A 23033-nucleotide genomic window follows, 5' to 3' on the forward strand; every position below is an offset into this window, starting at 1 on the left:
AGAGGACTAGAAATTGGTTTTGGGTGACTGTATATGGGTCAGGGAGGACTTGGATGGATTTTGGTGGACCAGGGAAAGGGGTTAGGGGGTTGAAAATGAGTTTTCAGGAGGCTGGGATCCATTCTGGGGGGACCAGGGATGTGTTGTTGGGGTTGTGGATGGATTTGAGGACAGCAGGGCTGGATTCGGGAGGGCCAGTGTTGTTTTCAGGGGGTTCCTCCACCCAGGTTGCTTCTGTTGTGACATCATGTGTTGTCATGGTGATGTTGGAACCTACAGGGTTGTGAGGCAGGGTTGGGACAGTTAGGTGTCTCCAGTCCCCTCTGGGTGCTGAGCTGGAGGATCCTGAGCTCCTGGTGAAGAGCCAACCCACCATGGTGACACTAGTGGTAGGTGCTGAGTGCTATGACATAATGGCCATGGTGGGGAAGGGGACTTTTGGACAGGTGATCCAGGGGCAGTGCAGGAGCACTGGGGAGATGGTGGCCATCAAGATCCTGAAGAACTGTGATCATGATGGCCAAATAGTGAAGAATGAACTGAGGCTGCTGCAGGCTTTGCAGGAGGGGAACACAAAGGACTCTCACATCATCCATTTCCTCGAGTCCTTCAGTGACACGGTCTGGACCTACCTGGTCTTTGAGCTGCTGCAGCAAAACCTCTTTGACTTCCAAAAGCAGAACAACTTCTCACCTCTGCCAGTCCAACACATCCGTACCATCACAGCACAGGTGCTTGTGGCACTGGTCAAGCTGAAGGAGCTGTCCATCATCCATGCTGACCTTAAGCCAGAGAACATCATGCTGGTGGACCATGCACGCTATCCATTCCGCATCAAACTTGTTGACTTTGGCTCGGCTATCCTCCTCCCTGAAGTCTGCCATGTCCAGGAGCCCTACATCCAAACCCGCTTCTACCGGGCACCAGAGATATTGCTGGGGTTGCCCTTCTGCGAGAAGGTAGACATCTGGTCTTTGGGCTGCGTGATGGCCGAGCTTCACTTGGGTTGGCCACTCTACCCTGGCAATGACGAATATGACCAGGTATGCTACATCTGCTCTACCTTGGGGCTACCCCGGGGTGAGCTGCTCTGCGCTGCCCAGAAGACACAGTCCTTCTTCCAACGTGTGCCATATTCCACTGGTACCTGGCAGCTCAAACCACCAGGGAAGGTGATAGCAAAGCCGATGGAGAGGAGGAAGCATATCTTTTCCTCACTGGATCAGTTGGCAGTGGTGAATGTCTGCCCGATGCCTGATCCTGATCAGGAGGAGCTAGCCAAGCATTGTGATCTGTACAGGATGGTGGAGCTGGTCAAGAGGATGCTCACTTGGGACTCACATGAGCGAATCACACCCAGTGCTGCCCTTCATCATCCCTTCATCTCCACGCAGGAGGTGAAGGCCAGCTTTGAGGCCACCCAGTACTACCAGCTCAGCCAGGAAGACCTGAGGGCATCCTGTAAGGATTCCAGCATAGCTGAGATTTTCCCAGGCACAGAGAAAGGTGCCTTCATCCCTGCCAGCCAGGGAGGCATCCAGAAGGCCACTGCCCAGATGGATGGGCTCAGCCTAGCTGAGCCAGCTGGGGACACCGGTGACAAGTGTCAGCAGGACATCTGTCAAGCCCCCAGTCTCGTCCACTGTGGAAGCCAGCACTGTCAGCATCACTGGTGTCCCCAGATGGAGCCCACAAAGGGTCACTTGGCTGTGCCGCGGGCTCCCAGCAAAATGAAACGGTACAGCCACTGGTATGGCAGCCCAGTCGGTGGCATCATGGAACAGAACCTGCCTGGAACATGCTACAGCTCATCCTGTGCCAAGGTACAGGGAGGGGGCTCCTGGGCATGGGCACTCTGGGATAAAGGGTGCTTGGGGTCCCTTACATACTTGGGTTTCCTGGTGCTACATGTCCCCGGGTGCCTGAGCTTCCCACAAAAAAGGAGGTAACATTCACCCTCTCCCCATGCTTTCCCCTCTGTTCCCCACCACAGAGAGCTCTGGTGATGTGGCGCAATCCCAAGCCTCCAGGGATTTGGAGAATAGGCTCCAGAGGCTGGGCTGGGATGCCCCTGCAGTACTCAGCACACTCCTCCTACCACAGAGCCAGTGGCACTCCCAGCATCACTGAGACCCCACAGCAACCCTTGTATACATTCCAGCAGTCCAGAGCTTGCAAGAGACCTTCTTCTTCCTCACCCTCAAGCACCCCAACCACCAAAACCCAGCGCCTTGCTGGAGGAGACCACAGTCAGTGCTGCCACAGAACATACTGTGCCAGATGCTACCGGCTATGTTTCTCACATTGATCCCCCAATAAATAGTTTTGCCAAAAACTGAGCATTTCAATTGATTATTTGCCTGGGGAGTTTGGTACTGCCAAGACTTGGGGGGTGTCCTAGCTTCTCACCCAGGGCTGCCAGAGCACTTAGCAAAGGTCTGTCACTTTTCACAACCACAGCATGGGGGGCCCCCATCCCCAGGCTCAACAACAACATGAACTCCAGAAAACTTGGGTTTTCTGTTTTTTCTCCTGTAGGAGGGCATCTCACACCCGACAAAACTTATCTGTAGCTTGTTAACTGGTCAGATAGCTCAAACAGGGCAAGTTGTCTTGTATGAATTATTTTGGTGCCATGGGTTAACATTAGTCTGGCATCTCCCAACTGCCAATAAACACCTTACTATTGAAGTGAAATTTGGCAAGATAAGCTGGATTTCTGACTGACGGACACCTCTCTTCACAAACTATAAAAGCTACTTTCACAAAGCAAAAATCTGCACATTTTTCTGGAAATGTGTGTCGTTTCCACCCATAACAGGGATGCCTGCTTTCCAGTTACTCCTCTGGAGGCTGAGTAAAAGAACTCTGTGTACATTATCATCATCTCAGTAGTAAGTTACATTTGACTCCTAATCAGACCTATTTATTTTACTGGCTTTAATATAGGTACCTTGATATTGTGCACTGCTTTATATAATCTGCTAGTAGTTCCTTTAATTTTATACTGAGTAGTAAGTAATTCTGATTAACATCTTTCATGATCCCCTGTCTGTTTAATAAATAACTCATAAATAGACCTAATGTGCTATCCTTAGAACTTGTGGGCCAGAGTAATTTCTTGAATTTAAACTGGCAAGACTTGTCTAAAGCTTCTACTCACTCTGTGACATTCCCCAAAATGGAGTGGGAAGCCAGATTCAGCACAGCTAGACCCAGTGGTTCCTCAGTGGTCTATTCCTTGGCCTTGAATGGAGCCGCAGAGGCTCTCCCAGCACTTGGCATTGCCTGCTTACAAACTGCCTGTGGCTGCTCTTGGGTGATGTTGGTGACATGGTGTGGCCAGCACCAGCTCCACTCATCCTGAGCTTCACGACCAGCACCGAGCTTGCTGGCTGCACAAAGTTCCAAGACCAGTCGGATATCCCTGCAAGGAGATTTTTGGGGAAGGACAAAACAACCCAAGAACCGCCCCAAAGCCACTGTCAGCAGCAGCTGGTGGTGACTCACCCAGAAGTGTTGACCCCAACCAAAATCCAGAGTGGAGGTGACACAGGCACTCAGGACACCCTCCACCAATATCCCCTCATAGCACCCTCAAATGCAGCAAGGGGCAAACCTCCCCTCACCACCCGTGCAACCCCTCCACAACACATGAGGCCAAGACCCCCAGAACCTCCCCAATAGGACAGACTCCCCCAGCACTCCTGGGATCTCCAAATGGGGTCTGGAACCCTCCGAAGCTGGGTTCTGAGTCCCTATCCACACTTTTATTCCAGCTTCTCAGCTTCCAATCATGCCGTTGTACTTGTGCTGGTGGGGGTCAATTTTGGGAGTTCATCTCCCCGCAAACTCCCCTACCCTGTCACACATGTAGGGGTTGTCCTGCTCCTCCAGAATGGTATTCATCATCATCTTCATCCCCATCCTATGCCTGGGGGAAGTGGGGATTCCCATCTGTGCCTCTCTGTTCCCCTGCAAGGTGTCACTTTGTCCTTGTCCTTGCAGCAGGGATAGTCTTCGTCCAGCTCATCCGCTTCAGGATCATGGGGAAAATTGGGTGGCTTCTTGAGGGGGTGGGGGCCAGGGATAGGTGGATGGACAAACACCTCCCTCTCTCCATTGGGGGGATGGATGGATGGATGGATGGATGGATGGATGGATGGATGGATGGATGGATGGATGGATGGATGGATGGATGGATGGATGGACAGGTAGGCAGATGAACAGCAGGATTGGCCAGCCATAGGCCATATGGACAGACAGACAGCAGAGATGGCCAGGCCAGGGGGAGAGATGGGAGGGATTATCTGGACAGATGGATGGATGAATGGCCAGATGAAATAAAGTTTGGGCTGGATGGCTGGAGAGATGGACAGTTGGGATAGCCAGGATGAGGCATGGATGCACAGCTGGATGACTGGCTGAGGTGGTGTCATGCCCCAGTCTGCTTGGAGGGTTTAGGATTTACTTTGGGCAGTGTGTGGGAGAAACAACAAAATACTCCGAAGTTCAAGGACAAACTTTTTTTTTTGCAAACTTTAGAACATTAAGGTAGAATAAGGTTTTTAGCAAGTTTTAAAATGTATCTGTTTGGATTATTATCTATAGTAATGGGCAGAAAATCACACAATGGAAAGCCAGTGTCCATAAGGAAGACAGAGGAGTCCTGCAACTTTATTTGAATAAAGGGAGAGAGTCCACTGGGGCACACACTCACTGGGTTTTCTCTCTTGACGTTTTGGAGGGTGCAGCCTCCTTTTATTCTAAATTCCTGGCCGCATGTTGCCCTCTTCCCTTCCCCATTGGCTGAGGTACTGGGAATGTACAACCTTCCCAAATCACCTACCACATATTCCCCCCTTAAACATAAAATTTTGGCCCAAGTTCAGAAACTCAGACTTTTGCAGACCCATTTGCCATTTCAGCAGTCAAACAGTCTGGGTTCTTAAACAAACCTGTGGCTCAAATAATAGAGAGACATAAGTAGAGAGACATTAAGACTCATTTCAAAGACATTAATACCCATACCCCACACCCATGGAATTGTTTGTGAAGACATTAGCATTCACCTTTCCTATCAGCAATATAAAAGCATAAAAATGACATGAAAGAAAGTTCATAAGGAAAAAGAAAGAGAAAGAAAGGATAAGAACAGAATGCTTATATAGTTATCACCCACAAGCAGGTCCAGCAACAAAACCTGGTTGTTGCAATTTAAATCAAAATTGGTCAAAGTGATGTTCACGGTCTTTATCTGTCAGGGTGGAGGAAGCCTACAAAATGCAAAGATCAATAGGTTAATATATTCCCAGGCTTGGTGGGAACACCCAGGTACCTCCCTTGGAGCAGGAGTTCTACACTGTATGATGTAACACTTCAAATGGGGCACAATTGTTTTGAGTTTTTAACCATAAACATTCCAGTCTCTCACAAGCGGATGGCTGGACAGATGGAGAGAGCAGGGACGGCCAGGCCAAAGGGAAGGACAGCGAGATGGATGAGAATAGGATAGATGGGAGAGTGGACAGATGGTTGCCTGGATGGATGGACAGACAGAAGGACAAAAGGACAGATTAATGGATGGACAGATGGCTGAGTACTGATGGACATCTGTGACAATGGATGTCCCTCAGGGGTCTGTACTGGCACCAGTGCTATTCAATATCCTCATCAATGAAACAGACAGTGGGATCAAGTGCACCCTCAGCCCACTGGCAGATGACATCAAGCTGAGCAGGGCAGGTGACACGCCTAGAGAGCAGGGCCATCCAGAGGGACTTGGACAGGCTCAGTCAGTGGGCCAACAGGAACTTTATGAGGTTCAACAAGACCAAGTGCAGGTGCTGCACATGGGTCAGGGTAACACCCAGTATCAATACAGACTGTGGAATAAAGAGAGTGAGAGCAACCCTGCCAAAAAGGATGTACGATGCTGGTGAGAGGCTGGACATGAGCTGGTCATGTGCACTGACAGCCCAGAAACTAACTGTGTCCTGGGCTGATCCCCACAGCATGGGTAGCAGGTGAGAGGGGGTTCTGCCCCTCTTCTTCACTCAGACAGGACCTCACCTGCAGTGCTGCCTCCAGCTCTGGGTTCTCCAGCACAGGAAGGATGTGGACCTGCTGTCCAGAGGCCATGGAACTGCTCTGAGGACAGACTAAGAGGCAGGGATGTTCAGCCCAGAAAAGAGAAGGCTCTAGGGAGACCTTAGAGCCCCTTCCAGTGCCTAAATGGGCTCCAGAAGAGCTGGAGAGGGACTTGGGGCAAGCTGGTGTGACAGGAAAAGGAAGAGTGGCATCACACTGTTATCTGGCAGGGTTAGATGGGACACTGGGAAGAAATTCTTCCCTGTGAGGGTGGTGAAACACTGACATGGCTTGCCCACAGAAGCTGTGGAGCTGAGAATATACTCAAAAGCATCTCTGAACCAGCCTTGGGACTTGATGCCAATTTGCCTCACTGGCAGCCTGGAGAGCTGCCTTTCAATGAGCTCTACCAGCTGGAGATTGCCAAGGCATTACTGTGAGTTTCCCTCTTCTCCTTCAGAAACCACGTTCCACACCCAGAGACAAGCCTGTACTGGGAGGCGCTGCGATGGTTCCCACCAGCTGTCCAGGTCAGAGACACAGGTAAGACCATGGAGGAGATATTAACTGTCACTTCTCTTGCAGGAACTGGGTTTAACAGCAGGAGTGAGCCAGGGCAAAAGGGCTCATAAGATAAAAAAAATGCATCAAACAGCAGCAAGAGAAGACGAAAATGTACAGATCACCAAACTGGGATAGTGCTTTTAGGTAACATCTGCCTGCACAATTACAGTGAAAAGCATTGGGAGGTCAGGGAGTGACTGAGAAGAGTGTCCAACAGAGAGGAGAGCCCAGGGAGACATGAGAAGACAGAGGACTTGAAAAAGATGAAAAGTGGAAACTGAGGCCACTCATAGTCTGCAGGCCCTGGAGAGACACGCTGTTGGTTGAGCAGATGATGGGGAAGAGTAACCTGGCTTGTATTGCAATTTTTACATGATTTGCAAGGGTGTTTTTTGATGTCATGTGTGCCTGAGAAGGTAAGAGGACAAGGCACAAAGAATTGGTTTATGCAGATGCAATACATGCAGCTAAATAATAAAATAATTTATCTTAGTAATTGTATAGTAAAGTATCTTTCCCTTTCTCCGAGGCTGCTGAAGAAGACTTTTACATAGGTCACCAGAACATGACTGGTGCCAAGAAAGATCCCTGCACTTGGATGCCCATCTGGACTCTGCTCCTGCTCACATCCCCTACTCCCAACACCTTTCTCATTGGACTTGGCTGCTAGAGGGCGCAGCAGTTCCGAGCACTGGCAATGGAGATCAGAGAGGATGCTTTCCTCATTCTGGAGTGAGCTTCACAACAGGCTTGGGAGCTGGTGCTTTATACTTTCTGTGATAAGAAATGCCTAAATGTTTGTCTTGGTTTTGCCTCAGAAAGTGATTTCTGGGACAGCTGAGAAATAGGACAGAAGGTATATGAACTGCAGCTTGTGTGAGACACTGCAGAATCATCTTCAAGGTGTTGTGGTTTTTAATCAAACTCCACTGCCCAAGTCTGCAAGGAAACCTATTTCTTCATCAAAAGAAGCAGTAAAGAGTGGAAATCCACCTGCTTAACCAAACAGCCCTGTTGACGGGGACTGGTAGTGTCCACGCTTGTAGTCACTTGGTTTCCCCATCTCTCTAGCAGAGACATCTCTCCTTGAATGTTGCATTTGGGAGAACATGAGCCACACACAGGGGAGCTGAGCCCCTGATCCAGCAGCCCTGGAGACACTGCTCCTGAGAATTCTTCTTCCCTGAGATCTTTGCATGCTCTTTCAATAGAGGTGTACAAAGCATCCACCTTTCTGCATCACAGGGGAGTGTTCATAAACGAAGTCTTGAGTTAAACAAATTTTAAAAAACCCCTGTCTGTTGTTTCTTGCATGGTCAAACTCTCTATAGAACAATCAGAAGCACCACTTGGGACTGGGTTTGGTTTGATGGCTTTATTGTTTCAATCACAAATGTCAGGTTTAATGGTCAACATTCTTCTGAGATATCTGCAGCCTTTGATGGTCACTGGCAGGTTATCCTGGGAAGCTTGGTGGCCAGTACTGAACAGGTCTGTACAGAAACCATATGCACTTGAAATCATTGGCAAAGAGTGAGGCAACTGTTGCAATGTTGCAAATGTTGCTACTTTTTAGTCCTCCTCTCTTGAGGATGAATGAAGATAGTTCCCTTTCTTCATTCTTGCACCATCCTACCCTGAGCTTCTGCCATCACGAGGCTCTTTCTCTCCCTGACGGAACAGCTGAGCAGGGTCCCATGGCCACATCCCAGCTGGTGGTGAGGCTGCCATGTTTCTCCTGGGAGATGGAATGTCTGGCTGGCTTCTATTCAAGTTCTCCCCCTCCTCAGTTTGTGTGGGCTTTCTCCACCTCCTTGAGTTCTTGAAATCTCCTTGCAGCTTCAGACCTGTCATTTTCTGGCACACTTGACATGACATGCAGAAGACTGAAGCAGCAGAAGGCTTTGGAAAATAAATCCGTTTTCCAGCCATGTCTGTCCCTTTCAGTCAGTGACTCATCTTTATACTCTCAGATGTCCATTTTGCCCCCTTTCACAAGTGGCCCTTCTCAGAAAGCAAGCATCTGGCAATTTACACAAGCCCAGTTTAGTGCCTAACAGTGAGGGAGAAGAAATGGCCTGTCAAACTGCAGGACAGACAGAACTCACCTGGACAAACAGACATTCTCTCCTATGACAAAAAGCAAAACCCATCAGAGAAGAACAGCAAAAGGTTCAGTAACACAAGCAAGAGTAGACTCTGAACATCCTTTCACACTTGTTCCTACCTGGCACAGAGGACTAAATATGTATTTTGGCAGAGAGACGTCTTGAGCCATCATTCATCTTGTACTACTGCCCATCCCTGGCCTGCAAAAAAAAGGTATCTTCAGATGAACTGCAGGGGTTTTTAAAGCAAAACCGCAGCTGGGACACACTGAAGGACACAATTCAAATTCACCAATGCAAATCACTGAGTAGATTTTCACCCTCAGTAAACAGTAACACTCAAAAATTATCTTTAGAGTCATTAAGAAATGTCCTGAGAAAACCATGTCACCAATCACAGGATGAAGGTGTAAAAATAGATCACCTTTGTTCACCAAAAGCAGGCATTGCCATTTCAGCATTTCAGTGGCAAAAAAGTGCTCTGCACCAGCCCAGCTCTGTACAAGCCGAATCAGGGCTGATCTTCACACTGGAGTCTTCTCTTGCCACAAGGAAAGGGCAAGGCCCAGCTGCAGCATTGATTGTACACAGACAGCTGCACTCAGCCATTGAGTGCACACATAACAATTTCCAAATCAGGATTCTCGTCCAGGAAAGGTCTCTTTCCAGGCAGAAAAGTTGCAGTGCACTTGTTTACATACCTTGCTCATCTTTCTGCCACAGAAAGCATGACTTCTACTCAAGCACAGTCAGGACATTGAAGGATGTCCTGTAAACCTCTCAAAGGCAGTGTTCAGTTGATCAAACCTTGAAAGCAAGCAGAGACCTAACTGTTGCAATCATGAAATTAGTGGAAAAGTCCCAGAAGATTGAGACCAATTGCTCGTCCACCACTGCCAAGGCCACCACTAAACTATGGCCCCAGGTGCCACATCTACATGGCTTTTAAACTCTTCGAGGGATGGGGACTCTACCACTACTCTGGACAGTCTGTGCCAGGGCTGGACGAGCCTTTCCACAGAGATTCTTACTGATGTCCAACCTGAACCTCCCCTGCAACAACTTGAGGCCAGTCCCTCTTGTCCTTTGTTCCCTGAGAGCAGAGCCTGACCCTCACATGGCTGCATCTGCCTGCCCAGAGGGTTGTGGAAAGCGAGAAAGTCCTCTCGAGCCTCCTTTTCTCCAGGCTGAATCCTCCCAGCTCCCTCAGCTGCTCCTTGTGCTCCAGACCCTTCCACAGTTCTATTCTCTTTTCTGGACATACTCCTGCCCCACAATATCTTTTTTGTAGAGAAGCACCAAGAACTGACCCCAGGACTAGAGGTGCCTCACCACAGGTGGGCGGTCACTGCCCTGGTTCCACTGGCCACACTGTGGCTGGTACAGTGGCTGTGCCATTGGCCTCCTTGCCCGTCTGGGCACAACTGGGCTCATGTTCAGCCGACGTGTGCCCAGGGGGGCAGGGAGATGAACGGGCAGACCTTCCCAGCCGAGCAGCGCTCTACTCTTGGGAGTCTGAGCTGCCCCTGCAGGATGGAGCCCCGGACGCCACCCGGACACCACAGACACGGTCTGGACACACCACACACATCCCGGACAACCTTACCCCCACCTCCCGCGCGGCCTGTCTCGCCTTTCGTCGCCGTTTCCACTTCCGCCGCCATTTCCGCTTCCGGCAGTGGTAATCGCGATGTCGGCGCTGGCAGCGAATCCCAACAACCCCGTGGTTTTCTTCGATGTAACCATCGGCGGGCAGGTAGGGGTGCTCCAGGACGGGGAGCGGCGGCGCCCGGGGAAGGACTGCGGGGATAACTGGAGATGTCGGAGTGTTGTGGGGATGAGAGAGCACGGGCGGTGCCGGGGGTTCAGCGTGGGGCTTGCGGGGCCGCACTGGAAGCGCTGGGAGGGGCGGTGCCAGGAGACGGATGGCCGGTCTGTCGGGTCACTGGGCCCGACGGGAAGGGCTCGCAGGGCAAAGGAGGAGGACTACGTCAGGAGGAGCCTGGAGGGATGGGGGCGAATGAGGTGGCCGGATTTGTGGGAGTGCCCGGGGTCGGGCGATAGGCGTCTGTGTGTGAGGGTCCTGGAAAACTCACCTGGTCCCCGTCTCCTCAGGAGGTCGGCCGCATGAAGATCGAGCTGTTTGCAGATGTTGTACCCAAAACAGCAGAGAACTTCAGGTAACGAGCAGCTACCGATCCTGCAGCTCAGCCTGGACTGGATCTGCAAAGGCTTCCTGGTGCAAGAATGGCAAACTGATTTGCTGACACCCACCCCAAACTGCTTCACCTGCTTTCTTTCTCTGTTCTCAGAGATGCTGTGTGGCGTCCTGGTCTCTCAGGGGACCCTGTGGGGCTGGAAGGGCTCCTCCTCTGCTTCCTCTGTGAAGCCTTCTGATTAGCTCCATGCATTTAGAGCAGGCAGTGCCTTGTGCCATGGTGGAGGTCTCCTGGCCACCCACCTCTCCTGCCATCAACTGAGGGATTCACCATGTGAAATCCCACTTCCATTGGAGGGATGGACATACCCTGGTCTCTGTCAAACACAGTGCCTGCCCTACATTCATGGTCCCTTACAACCTTGGTGTTAACTCTGACCTCCTCACTACAAAAAGCATAGAGTATGTTTTGAAATGGCAGGGGGAAGGAGTTACCATTTCCTGTTCCTGTTTCTCTGGGAACATCTCTGACACAATAAGGAAAATCCTGTGCACCAGTTGGTGCAGCCCTCAGAGTTCACATGCACCTAATACTCCTCTCTCTTTTTGTTTGCCAGGCAGTTTTGTACAGGTGAATTCAGGTAAGCGGATTATAATGTCCTTTAAGTGTCCCACTGGAGAAACAGGGCTGGCTGAGGTAGAAAGGGTTTGTCTTGAACTTTTTCATGTTGTACTAGTACAAAATGGAAGAGAAATCTGCTCTGAGGAAATTGTGGGGGGCTTGGAAACTCACAGAGATGGCAGATGGCAGATTTCTCTTTCTGATACGACATTTTTTGTGCCCAGGTGGCTCTAAAAAACCCCATCTGCAAAGCCCACCTGCTCATGCTGCACATTGCAGTGGGATCCTGTGTGGGTGATGGTGGGGGTGTTGCAGAGAACAGAGTCATTTCATGTGCAGAGCCCACTTGAGGCTTTTTTTTGCCTCCAACAGCAGCAGCTGAGAGGCTGTGGCATTTGGTTGTATTTCAAGGCAGCTGCTAATGTATACGGCAACCCTTTGGGACTCTGAATTGCTGGGACGATTTTGTGTTGGGATATCCAGTAGGTTGCAATAATTCTCCTTTTCACTTCCCTACAGGAAAGATGGTGTCCCTATAGGTTATAAAGGAAGCACTTTCCACAGGTAAATTATCTACTGTTGTTTTGACACTAAATAGCAGCCTGAGCCATGTGGGGTTTTGTGACCTGTGACCTTGAGCTGTTAGTGGTGTTGGAGACATTTGCAGATCATAGTAAAGAAGTTCTGTGGCTTTGGGGGACCTGGGGATGCTGTCCTCCCCACTGGGAGGAATCCCCTGTTTCTGGTGTGCCACGTCAGATACTGCATCTATGACGTAATGAGTATCCCTGTTCAAAAGCAATGAGTCCTAAATGACTTCATATCAACCATTAATTAATATTTGTTGTCGATTTTAGGCTGCAGCATTCACAGACTATTAGCTTCTGTTGCACAGCAAGGCAGAACCCCTTTTCATCTTACACTGAGCTTCTTGAGGCTTTTGGCCACTGAGAATTAAGTGTTGTTTTACTTCTTTAGGGTAATAAAGGATTTCATGATCCAAGGAGGTGACTTCGTAAATGTATGTACTCCTGTACTCTTTTTGTCCTTTTCCTCTGTGGTATAACATGCTACTGGGCTCTCTTTCTTTTTTGAGGTATCCAGTAGTAACTGGAGGTACCCTCATAGCATTGCTGCCATCCTACTGCAACGGACATTAAACCGCCTGAAAACAAATCTGGAGCCTTGGGTGAACACGCACTTTTCCCAAAATATTTTCTCTCTGCAGTAGCCTGCCAAAACCCTGGAAGCTTTCAAAACTTGAAAAATTTTGTTTGCCCTGTTTTCCTTCCCCCTTCTGTTGTCCTTCTCCAGGCAAAAACCTCTGTGAATTTCAATTCAGATTGTAGATAGACCCTAAGTACAGAACCTAGTGCATAATGTAAGACGTCATTTAAATCAAAACTAGCCTTTTGTTACTAAATTTTCTCAAAATAGAAAAGTCTTTGCACCCACAATGGTGGTCGTGCTCTGACATGGGGATAAGCAGAATGTATGAGTAAGGCTGAAGGGCCACAGGATCTCTTCGCTGTTCTAGGATTCAGTAAAATTATTTTACTTTTGGAAGTGTTTCAAAATATGAGGGAAGCAATGAAGATTTTTTTAATATAAAACTTGGTTGTATGAAAGTCTCTGAGAGAAATGACCACACAGCAAGCAGTCCAGCAACACCAGACTCTGTGGTAGTTGCTAATTGTGACACTGCTCAGATGTCCCAGTGCATGTATTACTTCGACTGCATCTCAACAAGCTTTACACATTGCTCCAGTATTTGAAATTTATTTGTTATATTTATTACAGAGCCACCTGGAGAGCAAGCACAGTCACACTGACCCCTGAGACAGGGTTGCAAGTTTCTTTCTCAGAGCCAAAAGTTTAAGTAAACTACAGAGAGAAGGAGGGAAACAAATAAGGGCTGGGCAAGTAGAGCAAAATGGCTTAGTAGAAAGTACAACATAAACAGAAAATCTTTATTTTAGAATCTATCCTTGTAGAACAGAGAGATTGCTTTCCTATTTCCGATAAAGTCACAGAAAATAAGGTGAAATACATAAAACCACTGTAAGCCAATTTTTTCCATGCAACCACTTCTGCTTTCTTTGTCACACCATCCCATACTTCTGTGTCTCTTCCCTTTTCCCTTCCAAGTCCTGATGGGTCTGTACCAAGCAATCAGTTGCCTCCACTTCACTCTGGGAGGCTTGGACTTAAACTTACCATCTGCACGGGCTTCTGCCAACATATGAATGGTGAGCAGTGAACTGTGTGGTTAGAAACTGGTTGCTGTTCTTGTTCGGAAATTAAACACTGAATGTGTTCCCTGCTGGTGTATGTAAATGGCAATACATAATCCATTTTGCCTTTTCATCTTGTTTGGAGATTTTAAATTAATTTTTAAATTGAATTGTTCTGTAGCAGTTGCTACAGAACAAATGCTGTCACTGACTGGGTACCTCTGTCATGCAGGGAGATGGCACTGGAGTAGCCAGTATATATAGAGGTCCTTTTGCAGATGAAAACTTCAAGCTGAAACACTCTGCTCCTGGGCTGCTTTCTATGGTGAGTATAAAATAATGACATTACAGACTAAAAAGCTTCTAGAACTTTCTCTGTGCCCTTTTCCTAAGTGTATATTAAAATTATTTTGCTTGGCAACAGAATCTCTGCCATTGGGTACAAGGTCTGCTTTGCAGCTACTAGTCAAGCAGCTACTTTTGGGTTAATATGTTGAGTAACACAATAGTCCTGATTCTGCAGCATCCTTTCTTTGCTGCCTGTTGGAGTGCTGGGGCAGCCTTAGCTTCCTTGCTTTCAGAAGAGCTTAATTCTTAAGAGTTTTCATACAGTGGTGAGTTGGTGGTGTTTTCTTCTTTCCTGATACTGTTGTCAAACACTGACCTTGGCAAGGATGAAACTGAGAGATTTGTGAGTTCCAAAGCCACAGCAATGTTACCATGGTATCTTTTAAAACAGACCTTCCTATTCAACATAGTAGGAGAAACTGCAACCATTGCACATTGTCTGGTAGGACCAATACTCTGACTTTTGGAATAGAAAGCAAATGGAGCCAGTGTTCCTATCCACAACTACTTCTTCCCCAGCTCTTTCAGCTGCTCTGCCCTTAAAACCACTTGTTTAGGACATTTAATAATTTAGGTTAGTTATTCGTCCATGTTGAAAACATGGCCCAAAAAGAGGTGTCATGGCACAGCTAAGCAGCTAGTGTACTGTGGTGTGAGAGAAGGGATTCACTCCAGTACTGCCAGCTTTGTGTTCAAGTGACATGGCTCTGAAGTCATTATACTGGGTCAAACCTTGGATCCCAGGAACCATGGATCCCAGCTGGATCCTTTTGAAGCTGGCTGGCATTAACTAGAAAGCCAAAATGACCCTGTCCTTTGCAGTCCTGCAGCTGCAAAACTTGACCAGTTCACTCATCAGGACAGAAACTTGCTTTAGTAGCTCCTGGTTATCAATATCACAAGTGGCATTCAGTGTTGCAGAGATGTTTTCTTAACACAGTGCAAATGCTCTGGGTTTTGTACTTGGGTGTGAATAAAATTTCACATCTGCATCCCATTGTTCCTGTGAGTCCTGTGCCAATACAGTTGTTACTTTTCTTATCATGATAATTAATTTTTTTAAAATTTTTATTCTGAGGAAACCTCCCAAAAACCAGAAATCAGCTGGATTTTTTTCTTGCCCTGGTTTCTGGTGTTCAGTTTTCCTTGGGGTAATGCTGCAGCCAATAAATACTTCTCACCAAAACATTCAGCCTTTTTTCAGGAGTGTGCTCTAAAGTCTGGACTTCGGCTCAGTCTTGTATTGAACACGCCTTTGTAGAAGTATAATAAATATTTGGTGACATGGCTCTTGCACATTCTAGTGTGACCAGAGGTGGTGACATACTACATCCCAGCACAGTGTGCTCTCCTGCAGATATGTATTTTCTTTCCTTTGGTTTGTCTAGCAATAAGCTAAAAATAATAGATACTTGAACAACACCTCTTCTTTATGTGTCTGCCTTCAGTTTTGTTCAGTCTGAAATAGTATACTTGTTGTATTTTGCTATTCTCAAACCCTAGGCAAACAGTGGTCCGAGTACCAACGGCTGCCAGTTCTTCATTACGTGCTCCAAGTGTGACTGGTTGGATGGGAAACATGTTGTGTTCGGTGAGTACCTACAGTAAAAGTCCTGGAGTGGCAGCTCACAGACATCCCTGCAGGGAAGCTGTTAAAATAAATAGTGAGAATCAGAATCTTCTGAACTGGGAGGAACCCAGAGGGATCATCAAAACCAGCTCCTGACCCTGCACAGGTCACCCCAAAAATCCCACTCTGTGCCTGAGAACACTGTCAAAATTCTCCTGGAGCTCTGGCAGCCTTGGGGCTGTGATCATTCCCTGGGGTGCCTGTTCAGTGCCCAACCACCTCTGGGAATGGACTGCTCATTTTTCCCTCCTTGCTTGTGCTATCTGAGGGATCTATACAACCTAATACTGTGATGGATCACTGTTGGAATGAAAAACTTTTTCACAGGTTAGCTTTAATCCAGATCAGTGTTCAGTGTACTGTATTTGTACACAAATCCTTGTGCCCGTGCAGAGGTCACAGATGAGTGGAAGGGTTCCTTTCTTCTCCACTATCAGAGAGGGCTGAGCTTTCACCACAGTTTTGGACAGTAATTCTGTGAAACCATATCTGCTAACTTGTATTTACTGCTGGTTGAACTGTAGGAGTTCCAGGCCAATTTTAAGCTGGTGGTCTCAACCCCCAATTATCTACACACACTACCCCTGTGATGGGAAGAGGCACTTAATCTGTGCTGAATGTGGCAAATGTTTGAAGAGGGATTGTTTCCTTTATGAGTTTAGAGATCAATAACAAACCCTGAAGTGCCCAATAGCTACACACTGCTCAGGGCTTTTCAGGAAGGACAGAAATGCATGTACCTGTGATGAGTGGAGGGGAACAAAGGTAAAAACCAGCCATATTGAAGTGGATACATTTTCTCATTCTAGGTAAAATTGTCGATGGGCTGTTGGTCATGAGAAAAATTGAAGTAAGTCTGAATATTGCTACTTCCTTGTGAATGTCTGCATTGGAAAGTTACATACATGATTAAGTAGAGTTGTCCTGCTGTCTGTTTACAGGATACCAGTGTTGATAACTGGCATTATTGGTTGTCATCATTATAATGTAGCAGGAAATCTGTTGAAGCACAGGCTGTCATATGAGTTGGCTTTGGAAATGCTAGGATCTTGTGACTGTGATAGTCTTTGAGTGGGGATTGCGCTCTTAGCTTTATTTGCTTTGCATTTGTTCAGAAGCTGAATTAAAAAGTTGTTCCATCAGCAGCTCAGACAAGAGCGTAAAGCATCTCACTTCTTTGGATTATTCAGTGGATGCAAAATCATCAGTTCTGCTGAACTATGATCAGCATGTTTAATAAGAAAAAATTAAGCTAACCTCTTGATGGGCTTCCAGGAGCTGAAGATAAATACAGTCCAGGTGATGATTGCTGCCAACATCAGACCTGGGTGTCATGGAAGGGTAATGAGTAGATTTAACAAATAGCAGCAAGTTCTCTGAGACAGCCAGCATTGACTCCATGACACATGTGGGATAATGTGGATAAGGGTCTCTAATCTAGAAAGCAGGGCAAAACACAGAGCTGTTGGGCTTTGAGAAAAGGTCACATGGAAGGAGTAGTACCGCATGGTATAATCTGCTAGAGCATTATGGTGAGCCGCCTGCTTTGGGTATCAGTACAGTGAGACCAAAGTAAAGAAACAGAGATTCAGAGAACAGCTGAGTCCAGCACATCAGGAGGTTCAGAATGAGGGTTTCTTTGCCACTGTTTCATTCCTTTCTGTGTGAGCACAGGTTTGTTTTGCTTGTGGCAGCTGCTTTTAGTATCAAAGCCAGAGCAGCCTCAAGTATCTCCATGAGGAGCTCTCCAGTTTTTACTCTATTCCTTCCCTCCAATTCAAAGGACCAGCCTCCTGTCTCTGTCCCAAACCTCTGCTTACAAAGGGAATATTCACCAGCTTATGGTCGGGCCTGTTGCCAAATATGTAATGGTGCTTTTCTGCTCCTCAGAGCTGTGTCTGGAATTCCCTGTTCCTCATGTTACAGAGATCTCTTAGCCAATCTTCCGGTATCTGTCACTGCCTGGGTTTGCTGTGCTTTTGTAAGTTTTAGTGTTCTGTATTTGTTTGTCCCCAGAACGTGCCAACAGGTCCCAATAACAAACCCAAGTTGCCAGTTGTGATCTCTCAGTGTGGGGAAATGTGAAGCAATGAAAAAGCAATGTGGTAAGTCTCAGTCTTCACAGGCACAGTGCCATGAACTCTGGGTTGCTCTGCTTCTTATTTTTCTTTTGATTTATTTTCACGTTTCTTTGAACCTGCTGAGAGCTGTGTCAGCTTGTTGAAACACCAGAAAGTGCTTCTCTAACAGCATTTGTTTTTTGTCAGCTGAAGTCCCAGAACTGGCTTCCCTCCAAGCTGCACAAACACCAGAGGCAGCACAGCAAGGATAAGATTTTGCAGCTGTAGTCGAGGAGAAGATGGGTTTATGGGAGCTTTTTCTTGGATTGGTTTAGGCTGCCTTGAAGCCTTGATTGTAGAAAGTGGATGAAAGGGAATTACAGCAGTAATCCCTCTGGCAATACCCAGGCAGTCTAGCTGGTGCAAAGCCTCCCTTTGACCTGCAGATTGGAGGACTTTCCAACAGCTACAAAAAGCAGACTATCCATGGGTGGGACAGGCAGGGATCAAGAAAAGGAGAACAGAAAGGGAGGACTTGAGCCTCCTTGCTTGGTATAGCTGTAGGACCAACATACTGAAGGACCAAGGAATTACCATTTTGCATAGTCTTACTTTGACTTGAAAAAAGTACCGTCTTTATCTGAAAAGAGATGTTTCCACTATTTACTGTTACTCAGGCTTCATTTTGGTTAAACCAATAGTCTCAGGCTAACATACAGTACATATTCTGTTTCCATTTGTCTGCTCAATTTACTCAATTTACTGAAAACTACAGGTATTTAAACAAATCTGTCTAGATTTCAGTGTGTTGGGTTGAAGCTTGTCAAAATCTGCCTTTTGGTTGCTGATTTTTTACAAATTTCAGAAGGCAGATTGGACAAAAGCACATACAATTTTTGACCTTCCATTAAATGATATCCAGAGGAAACTGGAATTGTCCACTATGTTCCTTCTTTTGTAATAAAGTTTTAGAAACCCGCAGCACTTTAGACTCTTGGGAGCTCTTGCTATTTGATGAAGTGACAACAGGGAATGTAATCATTCTTCCATTCCCCTGGTACTTCTGGTGGCATTTAGGCTTTTGAAAAAAAGCCTGCTAGCAAGGCTGTCCTTTTTCTTGCAGAGCTGTGCTGATGGGTTGGGTCCCCTTTAGGGTTGAACTCATGGATCTCTGGCCAATGCCCAGCTTGAGCCTGGAAGCTTTTCATTCTAAGCACAAGGCTTACTTATTTTTCAGATTTCCCAGACAGGTCTTAGGAACAGCCTTGCTGCACTCTCATGTCTCTCATCTGACTGGGTACAAGAACAGCTTTTGCTTTGCCTGATGTCAGACAGCCACATCAGCTACTTGTCAAGATCCTTGAAAATCAGCTGGGAGAAACAGACACTGTTGCTTTTAACTTCAGAAGTAGATGCAGTTGCCTGGCAGGCAGACTCAGGAGGACTCCTGAGTTCTCTGGGTGATGAAAGCTGGTGTGTGTAGCAACAGGCATGCACTTAAAATCGCTGTGTGGCCAACAATGTCACTGCACAGCCTGGCTGTTGTAGGATCTGTTGGGAATGGCTGTCCAGCATTTAGACTTACCTGTTTCTTCTTCCTTTCAGTGTTCCTTTACTGGTGATTAGACCTGTGCTGGCTCTATGCAATTCGAAGTCCAGCCAGCTCATCTACTGCCCCAGACTTCTCCACAGGCCAGATCCATCCTCTTGAGGTTCTCCTGAAATTATTTAATAATGGGCATCTTTTTTTTTCTTTTTTTTTTCCTTTTTTTTTTTTTTTACATTTTGAAATGTTAATAAAGAATTTTTTTAACATGTGCAGTGCACATCAATTAACATTAGTGGGAATGGAGTCTTCTCCAGGTGAGAAGGGCTGTAACATCTTCAGCAGCATGCATTATCCCTCACTGGTTCAGTCAGGAACATTTACTGCATGGTATTGAGAGAAAGAAGGGGTGAAAGGAGCTTGGCAGAGCTGTGCTGCACCATCTCTTTCACTCAGGAGGTAACTACAGCTGCCTGGCTGGCAGAAAGGTTCTTGGCGTCTTGGGAATCTCCAGAACCTTTGTGTGTACAGCCTTTCTGAGGCATGAAGAATTGGTATAGCACAGATTCAATCACCATGAGTGCTGCACTCTGAGGAGAGTTCTGATGTAAACAGGTGTCTTTCAGCCTTCTCCTAGCACATGGTAGCACCAGACCATTGAGCTGTTATGTGCCACCTGTGTTGGAGGAGGGATTCACCTGGGTACTCACAAGGGTGTTGGAGCAAGCTTGTCATATGGGAAAAACAGAATAGTGATGCTATAGGAATGAAATTGGGGCTGCTTCTCCTGTGTAGCAAGGAGAGTGCAGCTGAGGCTGCCTTCTCCCAGAACAGGGCTGAGAGCTCACCCTCTCCTGGCAGGGGACAAGCCAGAACCCTGCACAGGCCTGGGTTCCAGCAGGAGCTTCTCATCCAGCTGTTTAAAGGTAAAGCACTTGATGAAAGTTAGGACAGAGTCTGTTCTGTCATATGCAGGTGCTTCATCCCATGCAGAGAGATCCCATCCATGCCTGGGCAGTGGGTGTAGGGTGCACTCTGGGCTTGAGCTTGGCCTTGCCCAGCACTGACATGCTGGAGAAAGCTCCCACAGGCTTGGCTGTGCTCTTTTCTCTCATGGCTCTTTGAAATCCTGGCAGCAGGCTCTGGCTGTCAGGATTCCTATGTCCTCATTCGTAGGATTGCTCAGCAGCTGAGAGCACTCACTTCTCTCCAGCCTGAGGCATGTCACTTTGTACCTGCAGTACATCAGGTGATAAAAGAAGCACAGACACCCCAGTCTTTTCTTCCCCAGCCCCACACATGCTTTGCAGAGGGCTCTCCTGTGAGAGGAGGGTTGAAGATAACAGGCTTGCTCAGGTGCCTCAGGGAGCTATGCCTGGCAGTGCTGTGCTGAGGTTTGCACTTCTGGCTACTGGTACCCAAATTCACCATATTTTCACCAGGGAAACCAGTTTATTTCTGGTCCAGGCTTAGCAGCACTTTTTCAGCCTGACGTATTTACACCATTGCCATCAGCTGGCCTCACTTCCTGCATACAGGAGTCACAGAGCTTGCCCAGATAAATTAAGAGTGGCAAATCCATTACTATATCTTTGTTGTTACAGTGGCTAATTACATCCCATTATATTTCTCTTCAACATGGAGTGTGCAGGATTCCAGCTTTCCAGCTTCTGTGCCATGTTCCTTACCTGCTGGCTGAAAGTCTTCTCAAAACCCACATTTTTTGTTTGAATTCCCCCGTGATCATGTCACCCTTGCGTTGCCTGTAGCAAATCCTGAAATGTCCTGTAGAGGAGATGATGGCCCTCCTCTCAGCTCCAGCATCTTCCTCCAGCTGCAGATGCTGCAGCTGGAGATGGTGTTTCTGGTGGCCTGTGCATTTCCCTGAGGGTCTGAGTTGCCTCTGGATCCCACAGTGTTACCCCCCCAAAGACATTGTTGGGGCCCACAGTTTAGGCTGTAGGTGCATGGCCTGACCTCCCCACAGATTTCCTCCCTGGAGTTTTCTCTGTCATGGGTTGCTGCCTGGTGTATTCCCTAATTCCAATTCTATAGTAAGATTATTTTTCAGGTGACTCACTGTAATGGTTTTGGTTTGTTAATTTAAGATTTCTTAAATGTTGAGATTTTTTTAATTAACGTGTTGATGAATGTGATGGGTTTTAGTGTTGGCTAATTATTCATGTATTTATTTCTTGTTGTGAGATAGGAAGATAGGATTAGGAGAAGGGTAAAGTAGGCTTAAAATTTTAAAAGGGTACAAGGAAAATTTTATTTACAGTAATTAAAAGAAAAAAGTAGTAAGAATTAAAACAAACTCTAGAATATTTTTCTAACTTTTTTTTACTGATAATGTAAAGAAATAAAATTTAAAATTTTTCGTTAGTTAATTACTTTTTAAATAGGTTGTTTGTTTGGGTTTTTCTTCTTATACAGAACTATGTCAGTCACTAAGCAGCATCAATTTTGACACCATTGTGGCTTCTTTATCCAGGTCATCATCCTGGTGCAGATCCTTGTGGGATTGTGTTATTGTTTTCAAGCCCTTCCCTTCATTAACTGATTGGAAGATCAGGTGGAAGAGTTCCCAAGAGAGCAGGATGAGACCAGTGTTCCTAATGGGTTGATGTGGTGGGTTGAGCTTGGACTCATTGGAGTCCCTCACCTGGCCAGCATGGAATGTGGGGAACTGGGATGGCGAACTGGACAGTGATTTGTGTGCAGTGCTGAAAGGGCTGATCCCAAGGGGATACCTGCTGGTTGCAAAAATGGTGGAGTGGTGGGTCATCTCCCAGAGACCTTCTGGGTGGTTGCTGATGACTTTTCCCTCCTCTCATGTTAGACAAATGACAAATCAGGGCTAGGAACCTGTCACCACCAACCACATTCTTCAGTTGCCTAAGGAAAATTTAATTGTTGGACAAGGCTTTTCCTCTGGACCTTCCCTATGGGTAATCCAGCAAGAGATGTTGGGTATCTCCAGGCAGCTGTAAGGTGAAGACATAGGGGTAAGGAGGCAAAGAGGACCTGAGAGGCAGTGGTTGGAGAAAGGCTCCAACAGGGTAAAGGACCCAGCAGTAATGCTTTCCCGACAGCCTGGGTGGGTAGAAGGGTTCAGGGTGAGGATGCTTAGGGAAAAGCTGATTCGCTGCGGGTCAGGTCAGTGCTGTAATTGCACGTCCGTGCGTGGACCGGGGAGCTCTGACACGGCTCCAAATCCGTCATTTTTCGCTGGAATGTAACGTTCCCAGGCCCTTCCTGGCAATCGGGAGTGGGCGCCCCCGGAGCGCTAGGAGCGGAGCCGCCCGCAGGCTCGCTCTGCCCTGGGTCTTTCCAGCGAGCGGAAGCGGGGTCGGGGGCGGCATGCGACAGAAGCGGCCGCCACATGGTCGCGCGCACTTCCCCGATCGTGCCCGTTGGGGGCGGGAGCGGCGGCCGGAACAGCCAATCAGGGGCGGGGGCGGGGACCCCAGGTCGGCCGGTAAGAAAAGCTAGCTTGCAGCCACGGGCGAAGCAACCAATGGGCGCGCGCTCTTGAGGAAAGGCAGGTGTCGCCGCCAATAGGTTTCCGGTGGGGGGCGGTGGTAGGTTGGGGAAAGGCCAATGAGGTCGCTCTCCGTTTAACGGGCGGGCCGGGTGGCGAATTGCGGCGCGTGCGGGCGGGGCGCGCGGG

The 23033-nt window shown here is 47.6% G+C and overlaps 2 protein-coding genes and 2 long non-coding RNA genes across 4 annotated transcripts; 2 read left to right on the forward strand and 2 right to left on the reverse strand.

Moving 5' to 3' along the window:
• Positions 1–258: 258 nt before the first annotated feature.
• On the forward strand, positions 259–2339 carry HIPK4 (homeodomain interacting protein kinase 4). The gene is made up of 2 exons (XM_064396914.1): positions 259–1823; positions 1994–2339. Exons 1-2 carry the CDS (start codon positions 375–377, stop codon positions 2306–2308), a joined length of 1764 nt encoding a protein of 587 aa, XP_064252984.1. The 5' UTR covers positions 259–374; the 3' UTR covers positions 2309–2339.
• Positions 2340–8010: 5671 nt separating this feature from the next.
• LOC135285013 (uncharacterized) lies at positions 8011–10492 on the reverse strand. The gene is made up of 3 exons (XR_010350043.1): positions 10369–10492; positions 9464–9569; positions 8011–8963 (listed from the first exon to the last, which is right to left on the reverse strand). It is a non-coding gene; the product is annotated as an uncharacterized LOC135285013 (long non-coding RNA).
• PPIH (peptidylprolyl isomerase H) lies at positions 10406–19629 on the forward strand. The gene is made up of 10 exons (XM_064396919.1): positions 10406–10518; positions 10878–10942; positions 11538–11561; positions 12062–12106; positions 12521–12563; positions 14009–14101; positions 15628–15715; positions 16564–16604; positions 17771–17859; positions 19420–19629. The coding sequence occupies exons 1-9, from the start codon at positions 10453–10455 to the stop codon at positions 17837–17839; spliced, it is 534 nt and encodes a 177-aa protein (XP_064252989.1). The 5' UTR covers positions 10406–10452; the 3' UTR covers positions 17840–17859; positions 19420–19629.
• Positions 11768–19539, reverse strand: LOC135285014 (uncharacterized). Its single transcript, XR_010350044.1, has 2 exons — positions 19400–19539; positions 11768–15773 (listed from the first exon to the last, which is right to left on the reverse strand). It is a non-coding gene; the product is annotated as an uncharacterized LOC135285014 (long non-coding RNA).
• Positions 19630–23033: the final 3404 nt, after the last annotated feature.

This window comes from Passer domesticus, chromosome 22, assembly GCF_036417665.1.
Source record: "Passer domesticus isolate bPasDom1 chromosome 22, bPasDom1.hap1, whole genome shotgun sequence".
Classification (NCBI taxonomy): domain Eukaryota; kingdom Metazoa; phylum Chordata; class Aves; order Passeriformes; family Passeridae; genus Passer; species Passer domesticus.